We start from the raw sequence: 26,685 nt of genomic DNA on the forward strand, positions 1-26,685 counted from the left end.
AAAGCTGGGCTGGGAGGGCAGGGAGGGTTTGTCAGGGCTCAGGGTGCCAATTCTGCCAGCCCAAATCTGCTGTGGGAGGGAGCCAGGCACCCCAGGGGAGATGCAGGAGGAGAGAGCAGAAAACAGGGATAAGGCAAGAATTGGGATTTCACAGCATGAGGTGTGGGACGTGTGTCTAACATCTTCAGGAAATCAGAATTGCTCACCAAGTACCCAAACAAGGGGAAAATTGTTTTCCTATCCCACGTTGGAAGACAGGCAGCTGCACGTCAGGAGGGTGGAACAACATTTTCCTTTGGGACAAGGGAGGGGGGAAAAAAGGAAGCAAACAGAACTAAGTTCACAAAACTTTGCTTTTTATTATTTGAAATTGGAAAAGGCTCCTTGGGTAACAATGATCAGGTGTAAAAGTAACACACAGGGCTCGCTCAGCTTTCCAAAACCTGGGGTGAAGTAGGCCAGGTGTTGATTTTATACATCCCATTCCTCTCAAAGCCACCAAGAAAAGAACAGGCAAACCCCCAGCCCTTGGACAGGTGAGGTGGTTAAAATGCAGCTTATCATGTTCTACATGGATATCTGTGGTGGTGGATGTCCAATGGTTTCCTCCCACTGCCCTCTGTAGAGAGCAGGGATTTATGCTTCACCTCCATTTTTGATACTTTTTATAATAAAGAGACTTACCCACACTCAAAACCTACAGGAAATGCCCAGATTAATCCATCAGTGTCATGTTAAAGTGGTGAGTGCAAAATACACATGGGAATGGGGAAGGGGGAGTAATCAATGACAAAACAAAAGTGCAGATTGCTTTAATTAAGCTAATGAACACAGTCGAGCCAAGTGCTCTTTGCCTCAAAAGTTCCAAGGACTGCAATCCAAACAAAAACCAGAACCACACATTTGAGTTCAGCACACAAAGCACCCAAAGGTCAGTGGCACTCACAGTTTGGTACCTCTCTCTTCCACTCCACATCCCAAATAATTCACTGTCCCACTGGTAAGGGCAGCAGGAGCCTTTGGCAGCTGAACAGCACAGAGGATCAGTGGCCACGTGAGCAGCCAGCTACAAGACACAGTTAACACATTATCATTCCCTAAACTAGCAAGTTGAGCCTAAACAACCCATTTCCACACAACACCCAACACTCCCATCAAGTTCCACTAGGTTTAAATTAATTAATAGCCAAGAAAAAGTCATCCTTGTTGAAAAGTAAACACGGAGCCAGCTGTGGCTTGGGCTTTTCCTGGGAGCACAGAATTCCCTTTTTCCCCAGCACACATTTCCTCAGGAACTGCCCTCCCCCTGCTGCTGTCCCATTCCAGGGCAGCTGGAGCAGCGCTGCTGCTCACCCCACAATGGAGCTGACACCCAAATTTACAAACAATTCCATCCTTTTTCCTCCTCCTCAGTAAAATCCAGCCTGACAAATCCCCGTGGAGGGCAGCGAGTCCCCCACAACCACCACGCCTGAGCACAGCACATTAACAGCTCTCAAACCAGGCCCAAGGCAAACAAACTGGAGCTCTGATGTTCTTCTTCTCCAGCTGGCCAAATCCATGTTTTTTGACAACACAGGGAGCAGGATGGAGGAGCAGAACCCATCCCCAGCACACTGAACCAGACACTTGTCCCCGAGTTGTCCCCGAGCCAGAATTCAGCTCCAGGTCTCGCAGTGGCCACTGGGGCTCTGCAGCCTCCCTGCAAAGGCTTTGTTTAATCCAAAAGGCTCCTGCCAAGAGTATTCCTACCCCTGACAAGTTGTTTTCCATCCTCGCCAGCACTTTCCACCCATCTGGGATGAAGAAATCCAGCCAACTGTCCCCAAGATTTCCTGCAGAGCCAAAAGGACGGGGAGATGTCGGCAGCAGAGATTTATCACCATCTGCAGGGCCCCAGCACACATTATCCCTGTCAACAGCTCTCACAAAGATCCCAACGGGCTGCAAAACTGGGATTTGGGAAAGCAGTGGGGAATGCAGAGCTGTGCAGGGGGTGGAACAGCCTGTACCAACCATGAGCAAGCACAGCAAAGCCCTGTCCTGTCAGCACAGCTTCCCACGAGGAAAGGCAGCACTGGGAAAGCAGGAGCATCCCCCTCAGCACAGGGGGATCAAATCCAGACTGCCCGCTCCTAAATCTGTCTCCCCTTTCCCAAAGATTCCAGAGCTGGGAGTTTTAACTCCATGTTATCCTGCTTTGCTCTGGAAGCACTGGCAGAGCCACGCACAAAGGAATGGGCACAGGAACATCCCAGCATTCCCAAATCCATCTTCACTGGATGCCTTCCTCACCCTCAGCCAAACCAGAGGGAATTTTCTTCTGAAATGCCACAAAAGCCTGCCAGGCTCGGAGCAGCAGAAGGTGAGAAAAGGCATCAGAGGAATATTAATACAAAATTTGCTATTTCCTTTGCTCCAGACAGAATGAAGCCAGGGGGTTCCAGCAGTTTTCCCTTTAATCAGGAAATTATCCTGACATTTTGAGGCCAGCCAGGTGAGTTATAAATAAAAAGATGCCACTACAGGGGCAAGGCAGAGCTGGGAAAATTCCCACAGAGCATCAGCCTCCACCAAAGCCCTTCTCTCCAGCCAGCCAAGCAGGTTTGGCCATCAGGAGACCCTTGGCACTGCCACTGGAAAGGTCCAGAAGGGATAAAAAGCCTGGAGAAGAGCAGATGCACAATCTGTGCCAACAACAAACAGGTGACACCTTGCCCAGCTGACAAAGGACAGAGGCTACAGATAGATCAGTACTTGGGAGAGTGACTCAAGCCTCAGGTACTTGCAGGGCAATCAGTGCAATCTGGATTTTAATCTCCATTTAAAAAAATTTAACTGTAATTTAAAATCTAAAAGCAAAAATTAATAAGTCAGTTGTTTAAAACTTCAGGATTTTTTTTTTGGGGGAGGGATATTGAAGTGGGGAGGAATCTGCAATCAGAGCTACAGATCCAGCTGAAGAAGAGCTGGTTTTAGGGACAGGCAATGGGAACAGCAGCCCAAGGGCACATCTCCCATCCCTTTGGACTGTTAGAACACAAGGCAGAACTGCAGCAGCCCTACAGCAAATTCCAAGATAAACAGGCCACTGAGATACCAAATAAAGTCCTAATCATAGAATCATTTAGGTTGGAGAAGATCTGAGATCGAGTCCAACCATTAACCCAGCACTGAACATCTTCAGCTGTCCCAGAAACCTGCACCAAGCTGGAAACCTGTCTGCAAACCAGGCAGGAGCTCTGCACAGAGCCCAGCAGCTGCAGCACAAGGCTGGGACGCCCCATTTCAGCTCCAGGTCCCCTCTCTGCCCACTCAGCAAGGCACAGAGAGCAGCCTCTCCCTCTCTCCCAGCCCTGTGTGATCCCAGCTGGCTCTTCCCTCTGCAGGAAAACCTCTCACAACCACCCTGCTCTTCCCAGCTCATTCACCAGGCCTGTAAGAGCTCCTCACCCCCAACACTGAGGCAGGCTTGCCACTCCTCACAAAGCTGCAGGAAACAAAGCAAAAAGTGCCCTAAATCACCTTGAAATTCCCAGAGGTTTGGAGAGCTCTATCCAGAGAGACAGGAATTAATCCTGTGAGTGACATGAGCTGCTGCTCATGTCTCTGCTGGAGCCTGGCTTCTCACACAGCTGAGGGAACACATGAGAGCCAGAAATGGCAAAAAGCCCTTGTGAGAGTGAGAATAAAAGCTGCTCACAGGCACTGGAACCAGGCAGGGACTGAAATTTCTCCACAGAAAGGGCCTGAAACCTGCCAGCACAGGTACAGACACATTTACAGACCTAAAACTGCAGAGATGTAATGGCAGGGTTTTGTTAGACACTGATCTGGGGAGAAGAGAAGGGGCCTGGAGTTTGTCATCACAGCCAGAGGGCAGCTGCAACAAAGGCTTGTGTTAGTGCTGATGGTTTCTAGCACAACTCCCAGCCTGGAGAGGAGCACTGGCCAGGATTTTCTGTGCACAGCACAGTCTAAAGGGAATCTGCTCCCTTGCCTGCAGCACACAATTCCCACCGGAGCTCAGATCTGCCACAAAACCACCTGGGATCAAACAAGTGCAACTAGAAAGGGACAGAAGGGCTCTGTGAGTGGGGCAGCAGCACCCACCACCCCAGGAGCCAGAAAAAGCCACACAGTACAAGGACAATCCCTTGTCACTCTGGACTCTGAAGGGCAAACCTGAACAGGAATGGCAGCCCTGGGGTCACACAGGACCAGTGACATGTGGCACCCTCTGCTGCCCATCTGCTGGGCTCATCTCAGAGATGGGCTTCTTTTGGCTCCTTCCTGTGCCTTTTCAGACCCATTTTACAAGATGTGAGAAAACATTTCAGGTACAAACCAGCCTGAACACATCAGAGCTTTTGCAGTTTACACCCATCTCCAGTCCCACACCCAGCTCCTGCAAGGAGAAAAAAAAATCATCTCAGCTCTCAGGGAGACACCCAGACCTGGAGCTTCAGGAACAGCACATCCAACAAGCTCCAGAAGCCAGGACAATGCTGCACACACTCATCTGCAGTGGGGATCCTTCCCTGGCTGAGGGAATTCTCCAGAGGAAACCACACACTGCAATTGGCAAGGATGCAGGTATCACACCAGCCCCTCCTGGCATTGCTGCACCCACAGAAAGGTTTCTGGAGAGGAGGATGAGCTTTGTCACTGCCTGTTCCTCTGTCCAGCTCTGACCAGAAGTTGGTTTTGTCCCAATACATTCTTTGCTTGCACTAAGGAAGGTCTGCTCCCTCCTCTGCAGGATCCCTTCAGCTCTCCGAAGCACAGACTGGGAAACAAGGACTTCTGGGGAGCAGCGTGGAGCAGCACAGAGGAAAGGGCAGTCACGGATGTCTGAAGTGGGATGTGTGCACATCTGGGGTAAAAAGGCTTTATTCAAAGTGCATGCTTCTATCCAGAGGTACCGAGAGCGAGGACTCCCTGCCCCAGCCCCGGCTGGGGAGCGCAGCAGCCTTTGCCACCCCGAGCCCTGTCCTTCACCACCAACACTCATCAAGTAGCCAGGGGCTGAATGTTCTTGAGCATCTCATCAAAGGCCTCCCGGGAAGGCGCTTGGGCGTTCTGGAAGGAGACCTTGATGCGGCTGTAGAGGCTGAAGGATTTGAGCTCCAGCCAGATGAAGCCGAAGCGGTCGTCGTCGAACAGGACGAACACCCCCGGCGTCCTCTCGGGGCTGGTGAAGCCGTGGCCAGCAATGAGCCCTGTCCCGTAAAAACTGCCAGGGGATGAGGACAAAACAGGTGTGAGAGCAGCCAGGATCACCCAGGATTTAGTTTAAAAAAATCAGCACAAAACTCTGATGAAGCCACTCTGCCCGGTGTGGCAGAACAGCGAGGTTTACACGTGGTTTTTCTATTAAGATAAGGAACTCCCCGTTGCTATTTTGCAGGTTCCTGCTTTGGGTTATCCTAATTAGGACCTGCACACCAAAGTTTTTCAGTAGTTCAGCCCCCAAACCCATCTGAGATTAACTTGTGCAACTCAAGGATCAGCACAGGCTCAATCCTCCCAGGACAGCAAAGGCATGTTGAGAGCGTGAGCAGAGAGGCAAAACTTCAAGGGAGAGAAAAATCCAAAAAGCAGAAAAATCTACCAGGACCTGAGGAGGAATAAAGGTCAGTCAAAGCTCTGAGCAAGCAGCAGGTGGAGCAGGGCTTTATCCAAACACAACTGAGCTGTGACAGCAGGAGCCTTCTGGGATTAACCAGCTCTGGGTAGGTTTTTCCATGAGCACAGATGTTTGGCTGAAGGTCACCTGTCTAAGCCTCAGCTTTTGGGCTCCTTTTCCACACTTCACTTAGTGTGCTGCTTCACCAACTCCAGCTCCCATTCAGCACAGCTCTCTGCATGCCTGCACCTCGTGCTTGGGGTGCTCAGCACCTGCCAGAGCTGCCCCAAGGCATCAGAGGCCAGGGAAAGGTGGGAGAGAGCACTGTGTTCCCACAGCCAAGGTACATGAATGACACACAGGGGAATGGGAAGCAGCTTGAACAGTTCTAAATATATGAACTGGGTAGCTCTGGGACATAAAACACAGCTTAAAAAAAAAAAAAAAAAAAAAGGGGGGGTGTGTGGAATTCAGGAGAGATGCCAGCTTCTGAAGTAAATCTAGCAAGGAAGTGGGATGGCAGATGACAGTGTGGTGAGAGAGGGAACAAACCAAAGTGTGGGAAATTGGACAGCAGAGGCAGGAACCAGAGATTGTGAATTCCACATCCCTGGAAATGTTCAAGGCCAGGTCAGACAGGGATTGGAGCAACCTGGTCTAGTGGAAGGTGTCCCTGCCCATGGCAGGGGTGGAACAAGATGGGAATTTAGGTCCCTTTCAACCCAAACCATTCTGGGATTCTGTGAAATCTGAGCCCAAGGGGCTGGGAGATCCACAGGCAGGTAAAGGGCACACAAATACAGGACACACCTCAAAGATTCCCCCTTCCCTTTCAAAAATGCATCAGCCATAAAACCAGCAGTTACCAGACTCGGCAGGTGCGGGGATAATCCTCATTCCTCGATATCACTCCCATGGGCAGCACGAAGGGCTGGGAAGCTGGGGCCTTGTCCTGGGTCGTCCCCTCTGCCCCAGCTGCAGTCTCTTCCCCCTCAGCACCTTCTCCTCCCAGGGGGCTGGCGGGCTGGGAGGCAGCCTGCTGGCAATGCTCCTTCTCCTCCTGCCGCTGCTCCCGCTCCTGCTCCTCCCGCCGGACCTGCTCCTGCACCTCCAGCACAATGCGGGAGAGCTCGCTGAAGTCGCGCAGGTTCTCGATGTCAGGCAGCTGCAGAGGATGTGCCAGGTCTATCTCCACAGTCTGCTGTCCAGCTGGGATGTTGGGATCTCCCTAGGGACAGGAGGGAACAGCACGGCTGCAGACACCAGTGCTACAGAGCCATCACCTGAGCTTGTTAATAGTTCACCCTGTTCTACAACCACCAAGCTGGCAATAAAAAAAACCCTGCTTGGATCTTTTCTGCCATCTCTGCTTTCCCTTTCCCGGAACCAGAACTTTAAATCAAAAGCTGTACTTGCAAGGCTGAAAGAAAGTCAAAGCTGCAGCTGCAGAATCCCTCCCTGCAGGGAGGAAAGGAGCTCCCCTGCCTGACTTCAGTGAAGAGCTGCCAACATCTGGTACCTGCTCCTCACACACACACTGGGGATCTCCAGTGACCTGCTACCAGCTGCTCACAGAAAGCAGCTGGAAGGGAAAGGAAAGGAAGGGGGAGCCAGGAGCAACTTTGCAGAGAGCAGGTCCTGGTCACTCTGTGTGTGCTGAGATTCACCCAGTGCCACCAATCCCCACGGGGAACAGGGTTTGAGCTGCCAGCTCCCGGACAGAAATCTCTCCTGCACATCCATGGCTCTGAGAACGCTTTCACGAGCACCTGAGAGAAAGGAAAATGCACTCACAGTGATCTTGGTGCCCTTGGCTTTCTTCCCATGAAAGCTCAGCATGACAATCTCCAGCCCGTGGCTCCCGTAGGTGCCTTTGAAGAGGCCTGGCTGGATGAGGTCCTCGGGGCTGCTGGGGGGGAGGTAGATGCGCCGGTACGTCAGGCAGTTGCTGTGCAAGACAAAAACATCAGAGAAGTCAAGAAAAAACCTCTCCCCAGCAGCATTCTGTTTGCATTCTGCTCCTCCAGCAGCTTGGGGATGTTGTCAAGACAGGCAGGATCTGTGTTTGCAGCAAGCTCAGGATTTGCTTTAGAGCTCTGCAAGCAATTCCTCCCTCCCTGTGCTGCTCTCCCCACCATGCTCGTGAGCACACCAGGAGATTCCTGCAGCAAGGAAACTTCCTCAGCCCTTGAGATTCCTAGAGAACCTGAGAGTGAAGCATATTTAAACATCTGCTACAGTGAGGTGGCTGCTAATAGAAGCTTGGAGAGCTGGTTAAAATCCCCAGTTTCTCAGGGACTCTCTAATTCCTGCACTACAAAGCACACTGACTAATATGGATAATAACCAGACACTCCTTGGGATCACAGGCATTTGCTCTGTCTTCAAATTAAACAGAGTTAAATGGCTCAAAAGCACCTTACTGTGCATAGTTATTGTGTAGAACTTGGAATCCTATTCCTACTGCTGTCATTCCACCTCATCTCCCTGTACAGCTGGGAAGCACTGCAGAGACACAACATTCCTCTGGCTGTGAAAGCCCATGGAAAACCCCACCTCGGGGAGAAATGCTCCAGAGTGTGCTTGTGAAGGCGCAGCAGCCCTTACTCATATTGGCTGGTGTAGATGAACTTCATCAGGATGAGCTCCTGCATGTGTTCGTGGAAAATGTCCTCCAGAGTCCGGCCCCACTCCTCCCTCAGCCACGTCCGGAATTCCTGCAGCACGAGGAGAAAAGGGGGAGGATGAGGTCACGTCAGTGATGTGCCCCAGGATGGCTTCACTGTGTGACTCTGTGACAGCACATTTCACTGGCAGAGCCACAGACAGGGCACATCCTCTGCCAAGGACAGGGAAACGTGGCTGGATTTGGGAACAAGCACGTGTTGGCTTGGAAATAATGCTGAACAAGTAGTGATTATGGTAACTGCCAGTGATCACACAACAAACAGGCTCCCCTTCAAATAAATCCCAGGTAGAAGCATAAACCTCCTCAGAATAAAGGCATGAGCATGGCCTGTCACTGCAAAGTAGCTCATCTGCTCTTTCTCTCACAGTAACTCATTTGTGTGCCCACAAGCTGACTCCTGTGCCCTGTCCTGAAACGCTCAACATAAAAGAAAAAAGCTTTTGAAAAGCGCTGAGGGTTTAGGAGGTTAAATCCTGCTGATTTAATACTGATGCATCTAAATCCAAAGGGTGCTTTGAAAGCATCTCCTGAAGTACCCCAACTGCAGCTCTGACAAGTTAATACCCTGCCATGAGTTGGTGTGATAACAGCTTACACTGAGATAGCAGCCTGCCAAGTGATATTCCAAACCTGCCTCCTTTATCTTCCCAAGCCAGATCCTCCAATTTCCATAATGCCACGCACACTTAACGTGGTGCTTTGAAAGTATTAAAGCATTTCTCATCTGCTCCAGCACCAGAAAACACTTAACTAAGCCTTTCACCCAGCTGTTTCCCATTAGCAGACAGACATTTTACAGCATTCCTCAGAAAGCAGCTGAAATATCAGATTTGTCACGTGGAGCCAGCTGGAAGCAAACAGCAGTACCTGGCACAGGTATTCATCCTGCCATTTAAACCTGCATTTAAATGCAGGTATTTCAGTCAGGAATCTGCCTTGCTGACAGACACAGGAGAAACAACCAAATGAAGCTTTTAATCCCTCGAGCAAGGCAAGCAGTGGGAAGGTGCCTCCCTGACCAGCAGGTATCCAAGTGCAGCTGGTGCTCACTGTGTTTGAAAGATCTTAATTCTACAGACAGCAATGCCACTGAGATCAGTGCCTGGAGTGCTGCTGATGTCCAGGATGTGCTGCTGACCCTCCCTGGACAGCTCTGCTACCAAAACAGGAGGAAGGTGCTGGGGGCTCAAAGAGCACCTTGACACACAAAACTGCCTGAAACAGCCTGGGGGTTGATCCATGCCCAATCACACAGAAATCAGAAGGGCACCTCCCAGGTTCAGCCCTGCTGTAGCATTTTGGGTGCATTTGGTGCTTAGGTTTGCACAAATAAAACCCTGCAAACAGTACAGGCCTTTGTGTTGTGTTTAATAAATTTATGGGACTTAGAAGAATCTTTGAGAAGTGGGGCCTGCATGTGACTGAGCAGCAGACATGAAAAAGTGTTATCCTCAAGTGTATCTAGCAGACACTAACAGATGCTTGATCAGACAATATGAGCACTGAGTGAATGATGGTAATAACATTAAATATTTACATACAGCAAAAGCATTTTGACAGCAGAAAAGAGACTGTCTCTGCAGTAAGGTGGGTAAACCCAGTGTGATATAGTACACCTTTCTATAGGACAACTTTTTATTAGAAACTAGCAGTGCTTCTCTGTAAGACAGATATATGATCTACTGACATACAGGACAATTTTCAAGAATTTACTGGTGTGATCTCCAGGTGCCAGTATCACTCCATACCAACCATGATGCAAAAACAATTACCGAGTTTGAAGTAAGAATTGATAACTGGATAATAACTAAATGGTTAATATTCACCAAAAGTAGATTTTAGCCTGTTACTCTCCAGCAGTGGGAGCCCTGGCAGAGCACTCACCTCCTGCCTGCCCCCTGACATCCGGTGGTGATCTGTCTGGTTGCACTTCGTGGAGAACTCGTCCTTCTTTACAATCTGTGCTTACCAGGGAGGAGAATTGAACAGGTTACACACACCAGTTTAGAGATGCTTGGGATGATGGTAGCAAAGACTGCTCACACTAAAATGCTTTACAAAACAAACATTACTGGATTTACTGCAACAGAGAAATCATTCACTGCTACCGAGTGCAACAGCTACGGAACAGAGAAATAAAAGCAAAAAACCTCAATGCACTCGAATGGAAAATAATAGTTTTAAGCTGCTTCCCTATTTCAGAGTCCTCCTTTAAAGAAAAACAACCTGTCAGGAAGCTTTTCAAAGCATCCAATGGATGCTGCATCACCTTCTCAAGGCCTCACTGTGGAGAGAGCTGCAGAACAGGTCTGTGTCTGCCTGGGCACCCTCAGCAGCTGCCCAAGGCCAGCTTACACATCCTGTCCCCAGCCTGTGCACATCCTGGTGCTCCCAGCCCAACAGAAAGCAGCACAACAGCCTGGCTGTGCCATTGCCAGGGAACAAATTCACAGCAGGGAACAGCCCACACAACTTGTCAGACACAAAATGAGTGTAAAGCTGGTGCCCACACACACAGCAGGGTGCTGAAAGCCGTATCTCTGAAATAAAACTCTCCCAGCTTTCTGACGAATCCATTTCCAGGGCCAAAGGGCAGCCACGATGCTGAGGGAGGCAGAGCTCACCTGGATGTGGCCGTTATGAGGTCCCTTGTGGCCATACATGCACTCCACCGTGGCACATTTCCTCTCCATCAGGTGGATCCTGAAGAGGGGCTTGAATCTCATGGGATCATCCACGTGAGGGTCGTGAGGGGGCAGGTACATCCAGCCAATGATGAACAAACCATCCACCTGCAGAGGGACAGGACACAGAGCCCACGGGATCAGCTCTGCAGGACTCCTTAGGAGTCCGCAGCAAACTCTGAGACCTCTCGTGGCCCAGGAGCTGCAGAACAGTTTGCTGCATTCCCAAACAGCTTTCCAGCCATTAACCCAGACCATATGCACTCCCAGGGTGAAGAGGGCTTCTTTACAAGGCTTCCTGCACCACTGGAAAAAGCTCAGGCCTTTATTGCTGCAAATGACTTGCCTGGAGTGCAGGATCCAGAGGGAAAGACCACACAGCAAGTCAGACTCTAATTGGTTTGAGAGCTCCTGCTGGCAGATATTCCAGAATTCTGCTTCCCATGACTATCCCTGCTTTTTGGATGAGGAATTATTTGGCTTTACTACTCAGAGAACACAGGAAGCAACACTTTCCTCTGCTGAGAGGCACAAGGGGCAGCCCCCTTCCTGCACACCTACCAGAATCCCTTCCCTCAGGGCCAGCAATTCCAGAGGCAGGATATTCTCCCAACAGAGACACCTGAGACCAAGGAAGGGCAGTGCCACAAAGTCTTTATAAGGTCACAGGGGAAGTACTGATGCAGCTGGATGCCCTCTCACACCAGTTCAGGCAACAAAAAACCCAAAGGCCTCGTGATTTGTTCCGCTTCGAGCTGGCAGCTGTTGAACCTTGGTGCAGAGGACAAGGGCTCCAGGCAAACTCCTGGCTCAGCCCTCACAGTTCAGAGTCAAATGTTGCTCATTAAGTGCTCTCCCAGAGCAGTTAACTGCCAGGCTCCACAGATCTTGCACCAGTGTCACTCTACACCTGATGCACGACTCTTAGGGCTGGGGTAAAGGTTTGCCAACCACACAACTGCAAAGCCCTTTGCAAAAGGTTCAGCTGCAGGCAAAGAAAATGAAGTAAATGAACAGACTCCTGTGCCAGCCACTGGAATATCAGTGTCAAACTCTAAATCAAGCCCTTCTCTCAAACATTGATCATGTTTTCTACCTGCTCCTGGGGCTGTTTGGTGTGGAGCTGAATATAAAAACTGTCTGGAGAAAGGTGGTGATGATGAGAATCCCAGGACCATTCAGGTTGGAAAAGAGCTCCAGGACCATCAAGTCCAAGCTGAGCAATCCCCACCCACAGCCACATCCCTTCCAGGGATGGGAATCCCACCATGAGCAGCCCCCTCCTGTGTTTAACAACCTCTCCTGTGAAAGAATTCCTCCTGATGCTAACCTAAGAGAAACCAAGAAAGAACCACGGAGCACCCTCTGCGTCCAAATCACTCACTTGAGGGCTGACTGCTCAGACTTTTTAGTGGTCTGGGAATGGCTGCCATGTGTGGAAAGTGTGAAAAACCAGCTCTCAGCCCCCAAAAGGCCCGGGCTGAGGCTCTCACTCACCACCACGTTCAGCAGTCCCCCGTAGGGCCCGATGTCCGGCTGCCACAATCCCAGGATGTGCCGGTAGCGGTGCAGCACTGGGGAACAGGGAGACACTCAGTGAGCACATCCAGCCAAGGAACTGGGATTTTGGGAATGAAAACCCTGCTGCCAGGCTGCACACACAGCACCCACAACTGCATTTTCTCAGGAAGAGTGATTGTGTGCAAGCTGAGCCCTCCCCCATGCTCACGCACATTTATGTTCTTTATTCCTGGCCCTGTGGAAGGGCAGAACCACCTACCTCAGCAGGAATTCCCAAAAAACTTTTGCAACACAGTCCCATTAATGCGGACCACACGATATAACCAGAGCTAAAAAAACAAATAAAAGCATCTGCTGCCTCCAGTTACCAAAAATGCACTCGATGCTTCACACTGCAAAGCAACAGAAAATAGGGAAGGGCAGGAAGGTAGGAAGGAACAGGAAAATTGTAGGATTTGAAAGCATTTCACTGCCTTGTGTAGACAAACTTGGCTCCAGAGTTAAGCATCCTTAGAAACAGCCACTGGGAGCACGGGCAAAGCACATGGACCACTCCAGCTTGGGAATCTGGTGGTGTGGCCACATCAGTCACGGCCTTAAAAATGCTACAGAAGCAGCTACACCTCAGCAGTGCCCAAAAGCTGCTTCCAAAACCTACTCAAAATCCACTCCAGCAGCTCAGGCTTCCCTGTTTCTCATCTCAGAGCCAGCTGTCCCTCCAATCCCACCTAAATAGAGGAATATTTTCAGCAAGCAGGAAAAAAGGGCTTTTACAGAATGATGTTAAACCTCCTGTTGTGAGGAAAGCTGAGAGATGGGACCTGCCTCCAGTCCTTACACAGCCATTCCTCTTGTCCATCTAATTCCCTTTTGTCCATCTGGTTTCCTCACAACACCAGTAACCTTCACAAGAAGGCACAGCCTGGCATTTTGGGCAGGAACAGCAGCATGGAAACCTCGTTGTTTCCAAGAAGATGGCAAGAAGATATTTCAGTGATATTTCACATGTCCATGGCCACCTCAGAAGGGCACAGTAACTCATTTTAACCTCCACGACTGGCTTGAATAATAAGATTGGGTTTGCATCAATTTAAAAGAAGAATTGTGTCTCAGTGCAGCAGTTCCAGCAGCTTTGTTGCATTATTTATTTCAGACAGCAAGAACCACTACAGGAGTGGTTTTATTCCACCAAAAGCAAGAACTTCCAGAGGAGTTTAGGATGGCAGGGAGGGATGTCCAGAGCTGCTGAGCTGGAGGAGCCTTTTTTTCCTGGGCAGTAAACTTTAGACTGGCCTGATTTCACCCAGGGAACCAAGTGCAGCGCAAACAACACTAAGGCAAGCAGGCAAACCCCATTCCCAGCTCAGTAATTACACATTAATTAATGGGATGAGCTGCTCTGTCCACCACAATCTGCCTGTCTGCCACAGAGCTGATAAAACCCAGCCTTTTTTCAGGTATTATTATTTTTTAGGACAGAAAACTAAGCTATCCCAGGGGGATGAGGATGTCCCTCCTAGCCCAGCTCCTGTCAGGAGCAATTTCAGGAAACAGAGCTGAGTTCTGGATACAGGAGGCCAAAAAAAAAAAAAAAAAAACTATTCACTTCCAGAACTTACTGGGGGAAATGCTGGTGCTTGGCCAAAGGCCCAAACAAGTCTCAAAACACAGCTCAGTTTTCAAGCCTGGGCTGTCTCTGAGCTCCAGCTAAACAGCAGCTAATATCAATTGCAGGGAAAACCTGATGAATTCCAGCTCTGGCTCTTCCTGGTAGGAGACAGGATGGATCTGGCAGCTGTTTCCCTTTCTGCTCCTCGAAAGAGAACAGCACTCAGGTCTTTCTTCAAGCTTTTCCACTGCCTGTGCTCCATCCTGGAGAAGCCTCTTGCCTATCCAAACTTCTGAGTCCACATCCTGCCAAATGGAGCAAAACCACATCCACTGGATGCTCCAGGACAGCCTTCACCCAGCCTGGATATTCCCCACGTTCCATAAGCAGCTCTGCACACCCTTCAGCTGGGAAGGGAGCCTGAATCCAGCTGGGAATGGGCTTGGAAAAGCAGGGAATGCCAAGCTGCCACTGACAAAAGGCTGCCTGGGGTATGTCCTGACCAGGAAAGATCCAATCCACTGCAATTCCCCCGGATTCCTGGGATGCAGGAAGGTCTCTAGAAGCAAAATCAGCTGGAGCAATGTAAGCAGTGCCCTGGCTGGTGATACCTGACCTGCCCATGGGAAGAGCTCAGAGTAATCCAGGTGAGTTTACACCCCTGGGGAAAGTGATCTGAGCTCACCTGGCTGACCCTGCATGAACAGGAATTAGGGAAGAGTTCCATGGAAAATCCTGACAGCACAGCATGGGAAAAAGGGGAAATGGGCCATTGCATCTAAAACCACATGGGCTCAGAACCACAGAAAAGACCTCTAACATCACCCAGTCCAACCATCCAAGCTTTTTCCCAAGAGAAAAGGGGCACATCAGAAATTTGGGGCTGCAGCTAAAGAAATAACAACTGAGGGAACAGCACTAAATGCCATTTAAGTTTGTAGCAAACATCCAGTCTCCACAAGAATCCATCTTGCAGCTTGGATTTGCTTCTCCTTCCCTCCAGTCCCAGAACACAGCTGGTGCTGACAGGTTGCCAAACCCAAAACTTTGTCCCAAATCCTGCTGTAGCCCTGCTGCTGGGCTGTCCTGACTCACATTAAACCCAAAACTTGGTCCCAAATCCTGCTGTAGCCCTGCTGCTGGGCTGTCCTGACTCACATTAAACCCAAAACTTGGTCCCAAATCCTGCTGTAGCCCTGCTGCTGGGCTGTCCTGACTCACATTAAACCCAAAACTTTGTCCCAATTCCTGCTGTAGCCCTGCTGCTGGGCTGTCCTGACTCACATTAAACCCAAAACTTTGTCCCAAATCCTGCTGTAGCCCTACTGCTGGGCTGTCCTGACTCACCACCTCCCCTGCATGGCCCCTGCTCAGCTCTTCCCTCAGCACAGGGAATTCTGCAGCATCCACTCACTCATTAATGTGTGGGAAAAACTCCATTCCCAGGCAGCAGTGAGTTAGGAACTGGAGTCTGCCAAACCCTGCAGACCCTAAGGAGCAACAGAGACAGCTCAACACCCCCTCCAAACAAACACCAAATAGTCCTGGCTTCCTTAATTGATGTAAACTAATCAGCCCTTCCCCCTCAGTTCCTGCTGAACACTAAACTCCAAGGGTTTAACTATTCCTCCCTCAACACAACCCGAGGAGGGGAAAAAAAGGTTATCCACAGCGAAGAAGGCAAAGCACAATGTTTAAAACATTAGCAGAACGTTTCCTAGAGAAAGAGATGGTGCTTAAAAGGATTCAGTGTGCAGGGAGGGAATTACTATGGGAACACTCATTTTTCAGCACTTTTCAAATGCAACACAGCATTTTTCACTGGGAAGGGCTGTGGATGTCACTGTGGCTCGCTTGAATCACAACAAAGCTCTCTGCCAGTCCAGGGCTGCCTTCAGGAGGCCTCACCAAGGCATCTGAATTATTTCCTCAGAGAAAGGAGCAATTCCCAATGAGCAGAGTGAATGCTCCTGCTCTGTGCAAAGAGATCCTCAAAGAAGCACCTCAAAAAAACCCAGTGCCCGCCCTGCTCACGCTGCCACCCCGCAGGGTCCCAGCTCCCCTGACACACACCAGCCACTGTCAGAGCCCAGGACATCCCTCTGGCTGCCCTGGCTGGCTCCAGACCCTGCCAGGGGGCTTGGAGACCTTGGCACAAAGTCAAAAACACCTGTGGCTTCCATTTTAGCCCGTGGAAAAAGCTGCCAAGTCTGTATGAAGAATTACAAGCCACAAGGGTTTGAGTGGTGTGATAGTTGAGTTAACACAGGATGGAAAAGTAGAATTTTGGGGTTTTTTAGGCTAGGATTCAGAGTGTCAAGATGGAGGGATTTGGGTGTGTCCTAGCCTTCTTCTCCTTCTTCTTGCCCTCCATGTCTTGCTGTGCTGGTGACACTTTTCTATTGGTTTGAGGTACAGACACAGTGTCTAACATAGATGATGGGTATTGGCACAATATTGTAAATATAATACACGTAATTTTTGATATAAAATGTAAATGCTGCCCGAGGCAGCACACAGAATGCCATGGCCAACCTGCTGGACAGAGCTCAGCAGGTCAGAGAGAGAATGTTCTAGATAAGGGAAAATAAACAACCTTGAGAAGCCGATCCTACATAATGAGAATTATGAGAATTACATTTCAGACTCCTTCTCTACATAGTGAGAATGATGAGAATTACATTTCAGACTCCTTCTCTACATAGTGAGAATGATGAGAATTACATTTCAGACTCCTTCTCTACATAATGAGAATGATGAGAATTACATTTCAGACTCCTTCTCTGGCTGCACGGGCTGGGAAACGAGGAGTTTTACACTCTGGGGGTCATCCCGACACCGCAGACTCCGAGAAGCCACCACTGGTGGCACCTCCCTGCTGTCCCAGGGTCAGCCCCAGTGCTTTGCTCCAAGGCAGGGCACACTCCATGCAGCAGCCCGGGCGTGCTGGGTGCAGGAAGCAGCAGCAGCAGCAGCGGGGTACGTACGGCAGGTGTAAACATCTCTGTACTCCATGTGCTCGTAGTCGGGCAGGATTTTCATAAAACGCCCCGACTTCACCCGTGGGTTTATACCTGAACAGACAGAGCAGGGTGAGTGCCAGCAAACTCTGCTCCACTGGGACCAGCAAACACTTCTGTGCATCTGCACCAACCACGCAGGGAAGTCCTGCTCTCTCCTGAGTTTGCTTCCAGTTGTTTCCGTCACCCTCAGCCTCATGTGAGCAGGATTTCTCACACAAAGCTTGTTCCAGATTCCCACAGACATTATTTACAAATGGCATCCAGTGAACTCCAAGTGGAATCAAAGTCCTTCCTCAAACTCTGCACTGCTGCCTCGAGAAGAACAAGTCACTCCATGGGTGGCAGCCCAGGCCTTGGATTAGTTCTGCTTTCAGGCACTTGAGCTCAGTTCCCATTTTCCCACACCATTTCTCACTCAGGGAAAGGAAAAGTCCATGCAGTAATCCCAAATTAACTCCTCTGCAATTAAAGAGGTTTATGGGCCAGTAGAGAAAATGGAAACTGCTCCTGGCACAGGGCAAAGGGCAGAATCTGAGCAGAGGAGCTGAGGTGGGGCATCCTGAAAGCCAGGAATAGCTGCCAAGCATTCCCACGTTGGAGTAACCATCCCTGCTTGGGATTGCTGGCTGGGTACAAACACAGACCTTGCACAGAAGGGCAGGAAAGGCCATCTCAGGGGTGCTTCTCACACATCACGTGTGACCCTTTGCTAATGGATGCCATGGATTTGGCAACTACTCATGGAAACTTAGGTATGAGAGAGATTTATTGCAGGTTATTAAATAAATAACCTGATTACTCTCTGGAAAGCTGGTAACAGTGGGAATGTTTAGGAAAATATCCCACAGGCTTGCCCTCTCCTCAGCCTCCCTGCCCACAGCCATGGCTGGGAGATACTGGGCTGGAGAGTCACCACTGTCCTGAGCCAGTAAAGCCATTTTTACCCACAACTTGTGCATAAAAACCACTAAATATCACTTTAGTATCTCTGAACCACAGAAGTTATGCAGTGAAAAGGACTACAGGCCATGAAGAGGTGTTGTGCCACTTAAAAATGGCAGTGAAGAGCTGAGATCTGACCTGGTATGTGCTGTGTGGCTGCCACCACACAAAGATATGGGATGAAATGGGAATTAAGGGAGGCCTCGAGGGTTAATGGGACTCCTGTGGGGACATCTGTGTGCTGGCTCAGCATCACTCAGCCCTCCCAGCTAGGAAAATGAGGCAGGTCCATCCCTAGAGTGGTGTGCAATAGGGAAAGAGAGATATTAAGTGATGAAATAATTTTCCTGTGGGTGCTCAGCAAGTCTGTTAAATTTGGGATTAAAGCCCTTCTACCTGTTCTTCTTCCCAGCTTTAAGATGAATGCTTGAGGTCATTGCTACTTCAAGGTTCTAAAGGGTCCCACACCCACAGACATTCCCAAAACACACAGACAACTCCTGCCAGGCTCTCTTCCTTCAGGGAATGCTCATCCCTTTCCCACTCTCCTACAGCCATTTCCTTTCACTGAGATCAAAGGTTAGAAAAAAAAAACCTGTTAATTCCTTAGCAAGATCTGAAAATAGCAAAACAGGATGAAAACCCCTCAATACACCTCATTAAAAAAATTAGATTCCATCCTCTTTTCCCACCAAAGGGCTGGGAGGCAGAGAAATCCTGACTCTTGGTATTAAATAAAACTCCAAACATGTCAACTTCCCAATGAAACCCTTGCAAGTCAGTGTGAACAACTTCTGCCATCAAAGTTTAATAAATATTCAACATTTCTGTGCTCTCAAAATTGGTATTAAGCAAATTTGGATTGGCTTCATCACTTACGTTTGGCGTAAACATCTTGACAGGACACTCCTGTGATCTCCAGCTTCCTCAGGTTTTCACACACTCCATATTCTGCAACAACACAGGAAAAAAGGATCAACTCTGGCACAAAAAGGTTTGGAGTCTTGACATCAGCTACTGAGATCTGATTTGTACTTTCTTGAAGCTGCCAAGGCAGACCAAGAATCTGATTTTTTTTTGCTTTAAAAACCGGATGCGACTCCGTTGCAGATTCCAAGACGTTTCACAAGCAATGCCTGCAACAAACACACCATAAGGCACAAACACAGCCAGCAAAGTCCCAGCTGCTCACATCTCGGCCAGGAGGAGTGTGAAATGTGGGAGACATCCCCATTCCAGCTGGGACTGTGTGCCTGTTCCCAGCAAATCACTGCTGTGTGCAGCGATTATCTACTCTCACTGAGGTACCCGACAGGGAAAACTGCTTAGCAGGATCCTAAAGGAAAGGTCACAGGCTCGAAAAAGAATGAAACAGAGACATAAAACAGGACCCAGCATGTACAAATATGGTTACACTGAAAGCAGATCAGATTGAGACAGGGCTGCTGTACAGTCAGATGCCTTTGATTGCTTCCAGAACCCCCTGAAAACAAAGGGAGTTGGAGATCTCGGAGCAGCTTTGAAGCAGAAAATGAGATTCTCTCCTTTCATTTTCAGGAAGTCAACGCTGAACTTCTAAGAAACTTAAAAAAATAAAATCAAGTACTAATGTCTTGATGCCAGGAATTCTCAGAAGAGCAGAGGGAGGAAATGAGAGAAGGGAGATCCCAAAAAATCAGCAGTGACAATGCCACCCTGCTGCAGTGACCCTGACAGAAAAGTGCCCTCCTTGACATCAAAGACATCAACAGCACAGATGAAACAGCAGCTTTCCTCAGCAGCACAAACACCTGCCAGATATTTGACACAAAACTGTATCTCTGCAGCCCCTCATCAAGTCATTAAATACAAAATGTATCCTCAGCTGAGCATCCTTGAATCAACAACTGTGGCTGTGAAGCACCACCTAATGCTGGAAACCTGCTGCAGGAGAGAGCTCAGGTTTCAGATGAGAGGAAAGCAGGAGGTTCCCTGAATTAATTCAGCCTCCTCCTGTCTATAAATACAAGCACACGATGAGAGAGGTTTACTGGCAGCCTGTCTCCAGGGAATACACATCCTGCACACTCTGGCTAGGCAGCAAGATGAGGGGGGCACAGGGCACAACAAACACACTGCCCTCCATCAAAAAATGCCACGGGCAGTGGCAGAATTCCTGCTGGCTTCTGTAGGCAAAGCCAGAGGAAGCTCAGAGAGTTCTCAGCCCCAAGGTGGGCTGGGGAAGCACAATTAGCAGAGCTGAGCTCGCAGGAAGAACAGCCCAGCACAAACAAACCATTCAGTGCTGGGGCTCTGCCAGCTGAGTGCTGCAGAACCGTGGAAGCACAGCTCCACGGGAGCCTGGCAGTGCCCAGCCAGCCTGCCAGAGCCCTCCAGGCTTCCCAGCACTGCTCTGCACGTGAGAGAGATGGGTAAATACAGCCAAGGGATGCAAATACATCCAAGGGATGCAGGAACAGTGTAGAATGTCCTCAGCTGACTGGAAAGTCCTTGGAAAAGGGCAGGAGCAGCATGGCTTGGGAACAGGCAGCTCCTGTGCACCTAAACAAAACTCATCTGGCCCCAGTGATGCCTCGGGTTTAGCTTTTCTATTTTTCAGAATCTGTGCTGCTTTAGAGTGCAGTTCTGAATTTCATATGAGGGGATGCTGAGCTCTCTGCACAGAGCAGGGAGACAAAACAATTCCTGCTCCAGCTGGGCACCAAGGACAAATGATCCAAACCTCAGGCCCAGGAGCACAAACAGCGTGGGCTGGAGAGAGAAAAACAAGCAGGATGGGAGTGCCTGGGCTAAAGCTGGAATGGGACAATGAACTGCAAGGTGCAAATGGAGCAGAGCTGATCCCAGTGAGAGCCCCCGGGAGCGCTCGTGCATTTTGGGACCATTTTGGTTCATCTTGGGTGCAGCCCTGGCTGGGCTCTGCTGCTGCCCAAGGTGGATCTCTGGAGGAGATCCTTTGAATAAATCCCTGCTTTATTCTGTAGCTCTGCCCAGCCTCTGCTCCAGCTCAGCCTGCACAAGGCATCACCAGGACAGGTGAGATGAGCCCTGGCCGCTGCAGGAGGGAAGGGATTTGTACTGCAAGCAAAGGGAGGAGACACGTGGAGGATCCTTCCCAAGTGGAACCTCCAACAGCACCAAGAGTGACATTCCCTCTTCCCACAGCTTCCCAAAGCCTTCTCCCTAATCCATGAATCCCTCGAGTGAGTGCCATGGGAGATCCACCACCAGCAGATACCTCCAAGTAACAGGGTGGGAAGGGATTTGATGGCAAAGCTTCATGCAAGGGCCCCTGATAACCTGCAGTGAAATTTTAGGAAAGCCTAACTGTTATTGAAGTGGTTGTAATTCCAATCTTACCTGGAAAGATTCAAATAAGCTCCTCTAAATAATACAAAAATTTAGGATTTCTATATTGCTACACATTATTTGTCTTTAAATATCCAAGAGAGTATTATCAAGAAAAAAAATAAACTCATCCTAATGTGCTTTAAGACTCATTTTAGAACTAATTCTTATCCTGTTTTGGTCAGCAAACAGCTACAGAGAATGCCACAGTGATGGCTGAGCTCCATAAGTGCATTATTATGCTCATACCAGCATGGCCATTTTATGGGAAAAATCAATCTTCTGGCTCACAGTGCCTAAAAAAAAACAAACCTCCAAATATCATAAGCAAGAAAGGCTTTTGACCCATCTCCTTTTAACTCAGAAGGCAAGAGGGACATAAATTAACAGCAAGCAGAGCTTCAAGATAATGAGAGAAAAATAAAACTGGTAAGGTTTTCTTTAGAGAGAACAGAAATCCCTTTCCAAGAAAGATCTGAAGGGCTTGAGCTTCCTGGAAAATTCCACTTCACTGCAATTAAATCTATTTTAAGGAAATGTATCTCAGAGTAAAGTATTTTTATTTGAATAGTCACCGAAATTCACACCCTTGGAAAATGGCTACTTAATCCTGCTTGCAAAGCAAGGATGGAAATTGGTTTTCAGGTTCCCACTGACCAGCTGGAAAGGCTGCTGGTTTGTAAGGAGTGCTGATTTCCCAAGCACAGGGACATGCTGCTGTTTCCATGGTCACATGCACGGGATTTGAAGGACTTGGGAAAGCAGTCTCCATTTGGTATGAGCTGCACTAACACTTCTGCAAGTGGCATTTATCCCTGCCCTGCTCCCAGCACTCCCAAGCCTCACATTCCCTGCTCCTCCCCAAGAGAAGCTGTGTCACCTTCACCCTGCATGGACTACCCAGGAGTTTAAAAACAAGCAAGGCTCTTCCATCCCGGGCTGGGAATAACCCCTGTGCTCACATCAAAGCCCAAATTCCTGCTTTTCTGCTGCCCTTCCCAGCATGGCAATGCCAGGGAGCTGCTGGAAGCTGGGTGTGCACATCCACAATTTTGAGGAAATGAGGATGTCTGGCACAGCTTGATCCCCTTCACCATTAGTGAACTTCCACCGTGTCCTGGCTAATCAAATCTTCCAATTATCCCTGGATAAATGCATGTTCACAAGGCTGGACACAGAACAGAGAGGATAGAAACTCACTGGATTATTCCAGACACCACAAAAATGGGAGATTCTCAGGTAAGCAGCTCTGAAGTGCCAGGTGGACAAATTTGGAACTGGCTTCTTGTTTCCAAAGGTTGAGCAATCAGACTGAAACACACCCAGTCCTCTCCCAAACCCTTGTGCCAGGGGAAGGCCTGGGGCTACCATCGAGGAACAGGAGATTTGATCTGCAATAAATGCACCCATTTGTGGAAACCCTAAAGCAGAAAGGTGGGCACCTTCAGATGTGCAGCTTGCAGACAGGTCTGAGACTCTCTGAAGGGTGGCTGAGAGTGCTGAGCACCTGCCTGAGCAGTGAGGAACAGCCAACCACTGCCAAGCTGGAGCTTAAAAGCCTGGAAAGGTCAGCAGAGATGAAGAAAAGCCACGAACTAACACCCTACACAATGTTGTCACCTCACACAAAGGGAGGTTGGAGCCTTGTGACTTATGAAAGCCACCTTCACCAGGGCACAGCACTGCAAGAAATGGCTCCTGTTGTGGCAGCATTTGTGCATCAAACTCCTGCACGGATGCCTTGGAGACTTTTCAGAGCTGAACCCCAACCAAAAGTCTCCTTACTGAGTGTACAAACCACATTTCCCACCCTTCTCTCCCTCCTCTTTCCACAGGTCACAAACTTCAGCACCTTGGCTGACATTTTCCAGCATGCCCAAAAGCTGCTGGAGGTTGTTGTCACAAACAAAAGCTTTTTCTTCCAAGCTCTAGAACTGGTTATTCTGCATTGCTGGTCTGTTCCCAGTTGTTCTGCTGCACTTGCCCTGTTCTGGTTAAAGATGAAAGTAATGAAAGATTAAGAATGGACTACAAGGTGTTAATCAAGGTAGGTCAGGCCACCAGCCAGGGTGACACGAGCTTCAATTCTGCTCCTGCTGCAGAGACCAGCAATCTCCTATTTATAGAAAACATGGAAGTGGCTGCAACCTCCCCTTGCCAAGGAAGCAATCCAGAGACATTGTTTACCCCAAACAGTTGCAATGATAAAAGGACAACAGCTCTGCCAGTCGTGTCAGCGTTACACAACCCCCCCTGCTTCACCCCAGCTCCCCACCAGCAGCAAAAGCCACTCCACTCTCAAGCAGACAAATCCTCTGGACACTTGGAATAATCACAGCATGTTTTCAGACTAATCTACAGCTGGGCTGGCCCAGAGCAGGGCAGAGCAAGACATCAACAGTGCATGGACCGAGGGCTCCATCCAGCTTGGGGCACAGCCAGGCTGCTCCTGCCCAAGAGGGAGGGAAAAAAACCAGCCAAAACAAAGCCCTGCAACAACAGCTTCTCCCAGAGAAGCTTCTCTCTCTTCTGATTATTTCAGGATTCTTTCCTGCCTCTGCACTGCTCTGCACTCCTAAAAACAGAAGTGGTTTTGCACATGCAGCTGACAGTGAGATGAAGTTTCCCAGCTACTCCTGGAACATCGTGCTGGGTTTGGCTGATCCTTGTGGAGCCCTTCCAACTCAGGATATTCTGTGATTCCATGATCACCAGGAGGCTCCAGAGCGAATAAAGCAGCAAGGCACACGTGCTCCTGTTCTGTTTTTAGGACATGCAGCCTCACAACAAGGCTCAGGCAGACACAAACACACACACTGAGCTCAGATGGGAACTGGCTTTGGAAAAGATTACAAAAAACGATGGCATTTTATGTTTACATTTTATGTTTGACTATCACACAGCCACCAGTGTATGGCTGTGCAGAAACACAGCACGGAATATTTTAGGTTTTAAATATATATTTATTTACCAACACCTGATGTTTACCTATAAAATAATGCCCAGTTTTATACTCCTGTGTACAACAACTCGAAGTTACAGTCCTACCTCAGCAGAGAATGCAAAGCACCACAAACAGCCTGAGAAGTCCAACTGGGGAACTGCTTGGAAAACCAGAGCTGGATAAAAGATTCAGAATCAGTTTCACCATGGCAGGAAGATTTTGGCCAGGAACTGCCCCTTATCTGTTCAGCACAGCTTGGGCACCTGCCTTTGGTACAGGATCCTCCTCAGCCACAGCAGCAGCCACCAAAGCACTCTCTGACACTGCTTGGAATGGATATGTTGGGAAACTGGAGAAATTACATGCAAAGAGAAACAAAATTTGGTTTATACACCTCTCACCTGGCAGTTAGCTAAGGGCATAGACAAAAGTGCTCTCTTGATACCTTCCCTTCCTGCCCAGGTTAGTTTTAGCCATACAAATTCCACTGCTTCCTTCATTTCCTTAAATTTCAGCTGAGCTTTTTGGACAGTGCTTTATCCATTGGAAAGAAAATCCAAGGAGCAGACATGAATTTGATAAATAAATGTAAATCCTCATCAGACCTAATTCAGTAGGTTTTTTTTACAAGCCAACCTAGCCTAGAGTTAAAAGTGACATAGATTTCTATATACATATTTTGCCAGGATCATAACCTATTAAAATAATTAATCAGTGAAGTTTTGCAAACCATTCATCAAACACACAAATCTCCAAATCACAGGAGAGAAGTATTAACACCATTTCATTAGCCTGTTTCTTAAAAGCAGTGTTATATTATCGAGACAATGCTGAATTATGAAATAATGCTTTGGTTTACATTTTCCAGGTGCAGCCTTTGTGCTGTCCAAAGGTTCTTGGACAGTGCTGATAAGGCACAAATTCATTCCCTGCAAGGTTTCAGGCATTCCACCAGATCCCACTGCAGGCAGCCACCGACATTCCCAAATCTCCCATCCCCATGCCCCCACTGGTATTAAAAACAGAAAGCAAACAGGAAAATACACATGACTTCATGTGCTGGCAGCAGGAGCCCCTGGCAGGATGGCAGCGTCTGGAGGGAGGATGAGCACAGCCTTGGGAGGTGGGACAGGACCGAAATAAACAGAGGACAGAGAGCCACAGCGGTGGGAGGAAGAGGATGAGGAGTAAGGAGGGAGAACCGCGGCCTCACAGAGGAAAAAAACGCCTCCCAGGCCTTCACATTAGGATGCTGCAGCACAGCATCCTTGCTCCAGAGGATTCCTGGAAAAGCCACAGCCGAACCTGGAACCGCTCCACACCGGCTCTGCGCTTCCCCAAAGGATGCCCTTCCCCAGGCCCGGCCTCCTCCGGACCCAGCTCCCGGTGCACCCCCCGTGTCCCCAGCAATCCCAAGGTCCCCCCTTCTCCTCCCCGGTGCAGGGGCTGAGCACTCCCCGCCCTCGGGATTCCCCAAGGACACGCAGCACGGAGGCATCACCTCCCATCCCAATCCTCCGGGGGACAAGCCCAGCTCGACGCCCTTTGCCGCAAGTCAAGCGCCACCACCAAGGGAGCCGAGGTGCGCCCCCTTCTCCCCCCGGCACGCGTGGAGCCCCGCGAGCCACGGCCCCGCAGCCCAAATCTGATTTCTGCCCTGCAGTGAAACGCCTGTCCTGCCCCAGCCCTCCAGGACCCCCCGCCCATCGCCTCTTGCACCCTGCGTGCCTCCCCCCCGCAGCCCCGGGCCGCGCACCGCTCGGGCGGGCGGTACCTTCGCGGCAGCGCCGCCGCCAGATCGTGTCGGTGCGGAGGATGCGGCGGAAGGTGGTGCAGACTCGGGCCAGGCTGGGCAGGTCGGTACCGGGCAGGGAGCCGAAGATCTGCACCAGGAGCTCCGGGGGCAGCTCCAACAAAGACAGCGGAGCCCGCCCGGCCGGGCAGGCCTCGATAGAAGGCGGCAGCGGCCGCCCGCCTTCAATGCGCTCCGCGGCTTCATCGTCCTCCGTGACGCCGCCGCCTCCCGCTTCCTCGGGGTCCGTATCGGTGTCGGGCTCGCTGTCGGCGGCGCCGCGGCGCTGCTCCCTGGCCGCGCCGCGCCGGCGGCAGCCGCGGGCCGGCCCCACGCCGCACAGCCGGGCACACACGGCCATGGCCGCCGCCGCCGCTCTGACCGCGGCCCCGGGGCGCGCCGCCGTGCCCGCCGCGGGCCCCGCCCACCGCAAAGCCCCGCCAATCAGCGCCGCCCATCCCTCCGCTGGGCCGCGCCTACCGCGCGGCTCCTCCAATCAGCGCC

At 50.0% G+C, this 26,685-nt stretch overlaps 1 protein-coding gene across 3 annotated transcripts; it reads right to left on the reverse strand.

Annotated features, from left to right (window-relative positions):
• Positions 1 to 335: 335 nt before the first annotated feature.
• Positions 336 to 26,542, reverse strand: FBXO31 (F-box protein 31). Of its 3 annotated transcripts, XM_053987495.1 has the most exons (10): positions 26,164 to 26,542; positions 18,977 to 19,048; positions 17,120 to 17,206; positions 12,500 to 12,576; positions 10,943 to 11,110; positions 10,203 to 10,277; positions 8,237 to 8,346; positions 7,424 to 7,577; positions 6,496 to 6,857; positions 336 to 5,236 (listed from the first exon to the last, which is right to left on the reverse strand). In XM_053987495.1, the coding sequence occupies exons 1-10, from the start codon at positions 26,540 to 26,542 to the stop codon at positions 5,014 to 5,016; spliced, it is 1,707 nt and encodes a 568-aa protein (XP_053843470.1). In that variant the 3' UTR covers positions 336 to 5,013. The 3 variants fall into 3 exon arrangements, with proteins under 3 accessions (XP_053843470.1, XP_053843471.1, XP_053843472.1); XM_053987496.1 differs by lacking the exon at positions 17,120 to 17,206; XM_053987497.1 differs by lacking the exons at positions 12,500 to 12,576; positions 17,120 to 17,206; positions 18,977 to 19,048; positions 26,164 to 26,542 and adding an exon at positions 11,564 to 11,812.
• Between the last annotated feature and the right edge of the window lie 143 nt (positions 26,543 to 26,685).

The sequence above is a fragment of the Vidua macroura genome, chromosome 11 (assembly GCF_024509145.1).
Source record: "Vidua macroura isolate BioBank_ID:100142 chromosome 11, ASM2450914v1, whole genome shotgun sequence".
Classification (NCBI taxonomy): Eukaryota; Metazoa; Chordata; class Aves; order Passeriformes; family Viduidae; genus Vidua; species Vidua macroura.

Excerpts from the sequence above, each read along its gene's own strand:
- FBXO31 (XM_053987495.1), bottom strand. The coding sequence starts at position 26,542 with ATGGCCGTGTGTGCCCGGCTGTGCGGCGTGGGGCCGGCCCGCGGCTGC. Across the intron at positions 10,278-10,942 it reads CTCATAACGGCCACATCCAG|ATTGTAAAGAAGGACGAGTT; the intron begins GTGAGCTCTGCC and ends TGGTAAGCACAG. Across the intron at positions 7,578-8,236 it reads ATCTACACCAGCCAATATGA|CAACTGCCTGACGTACCGGC; the intron begins GTAAGGGCTGCT and ends TGTCTTGCACAG.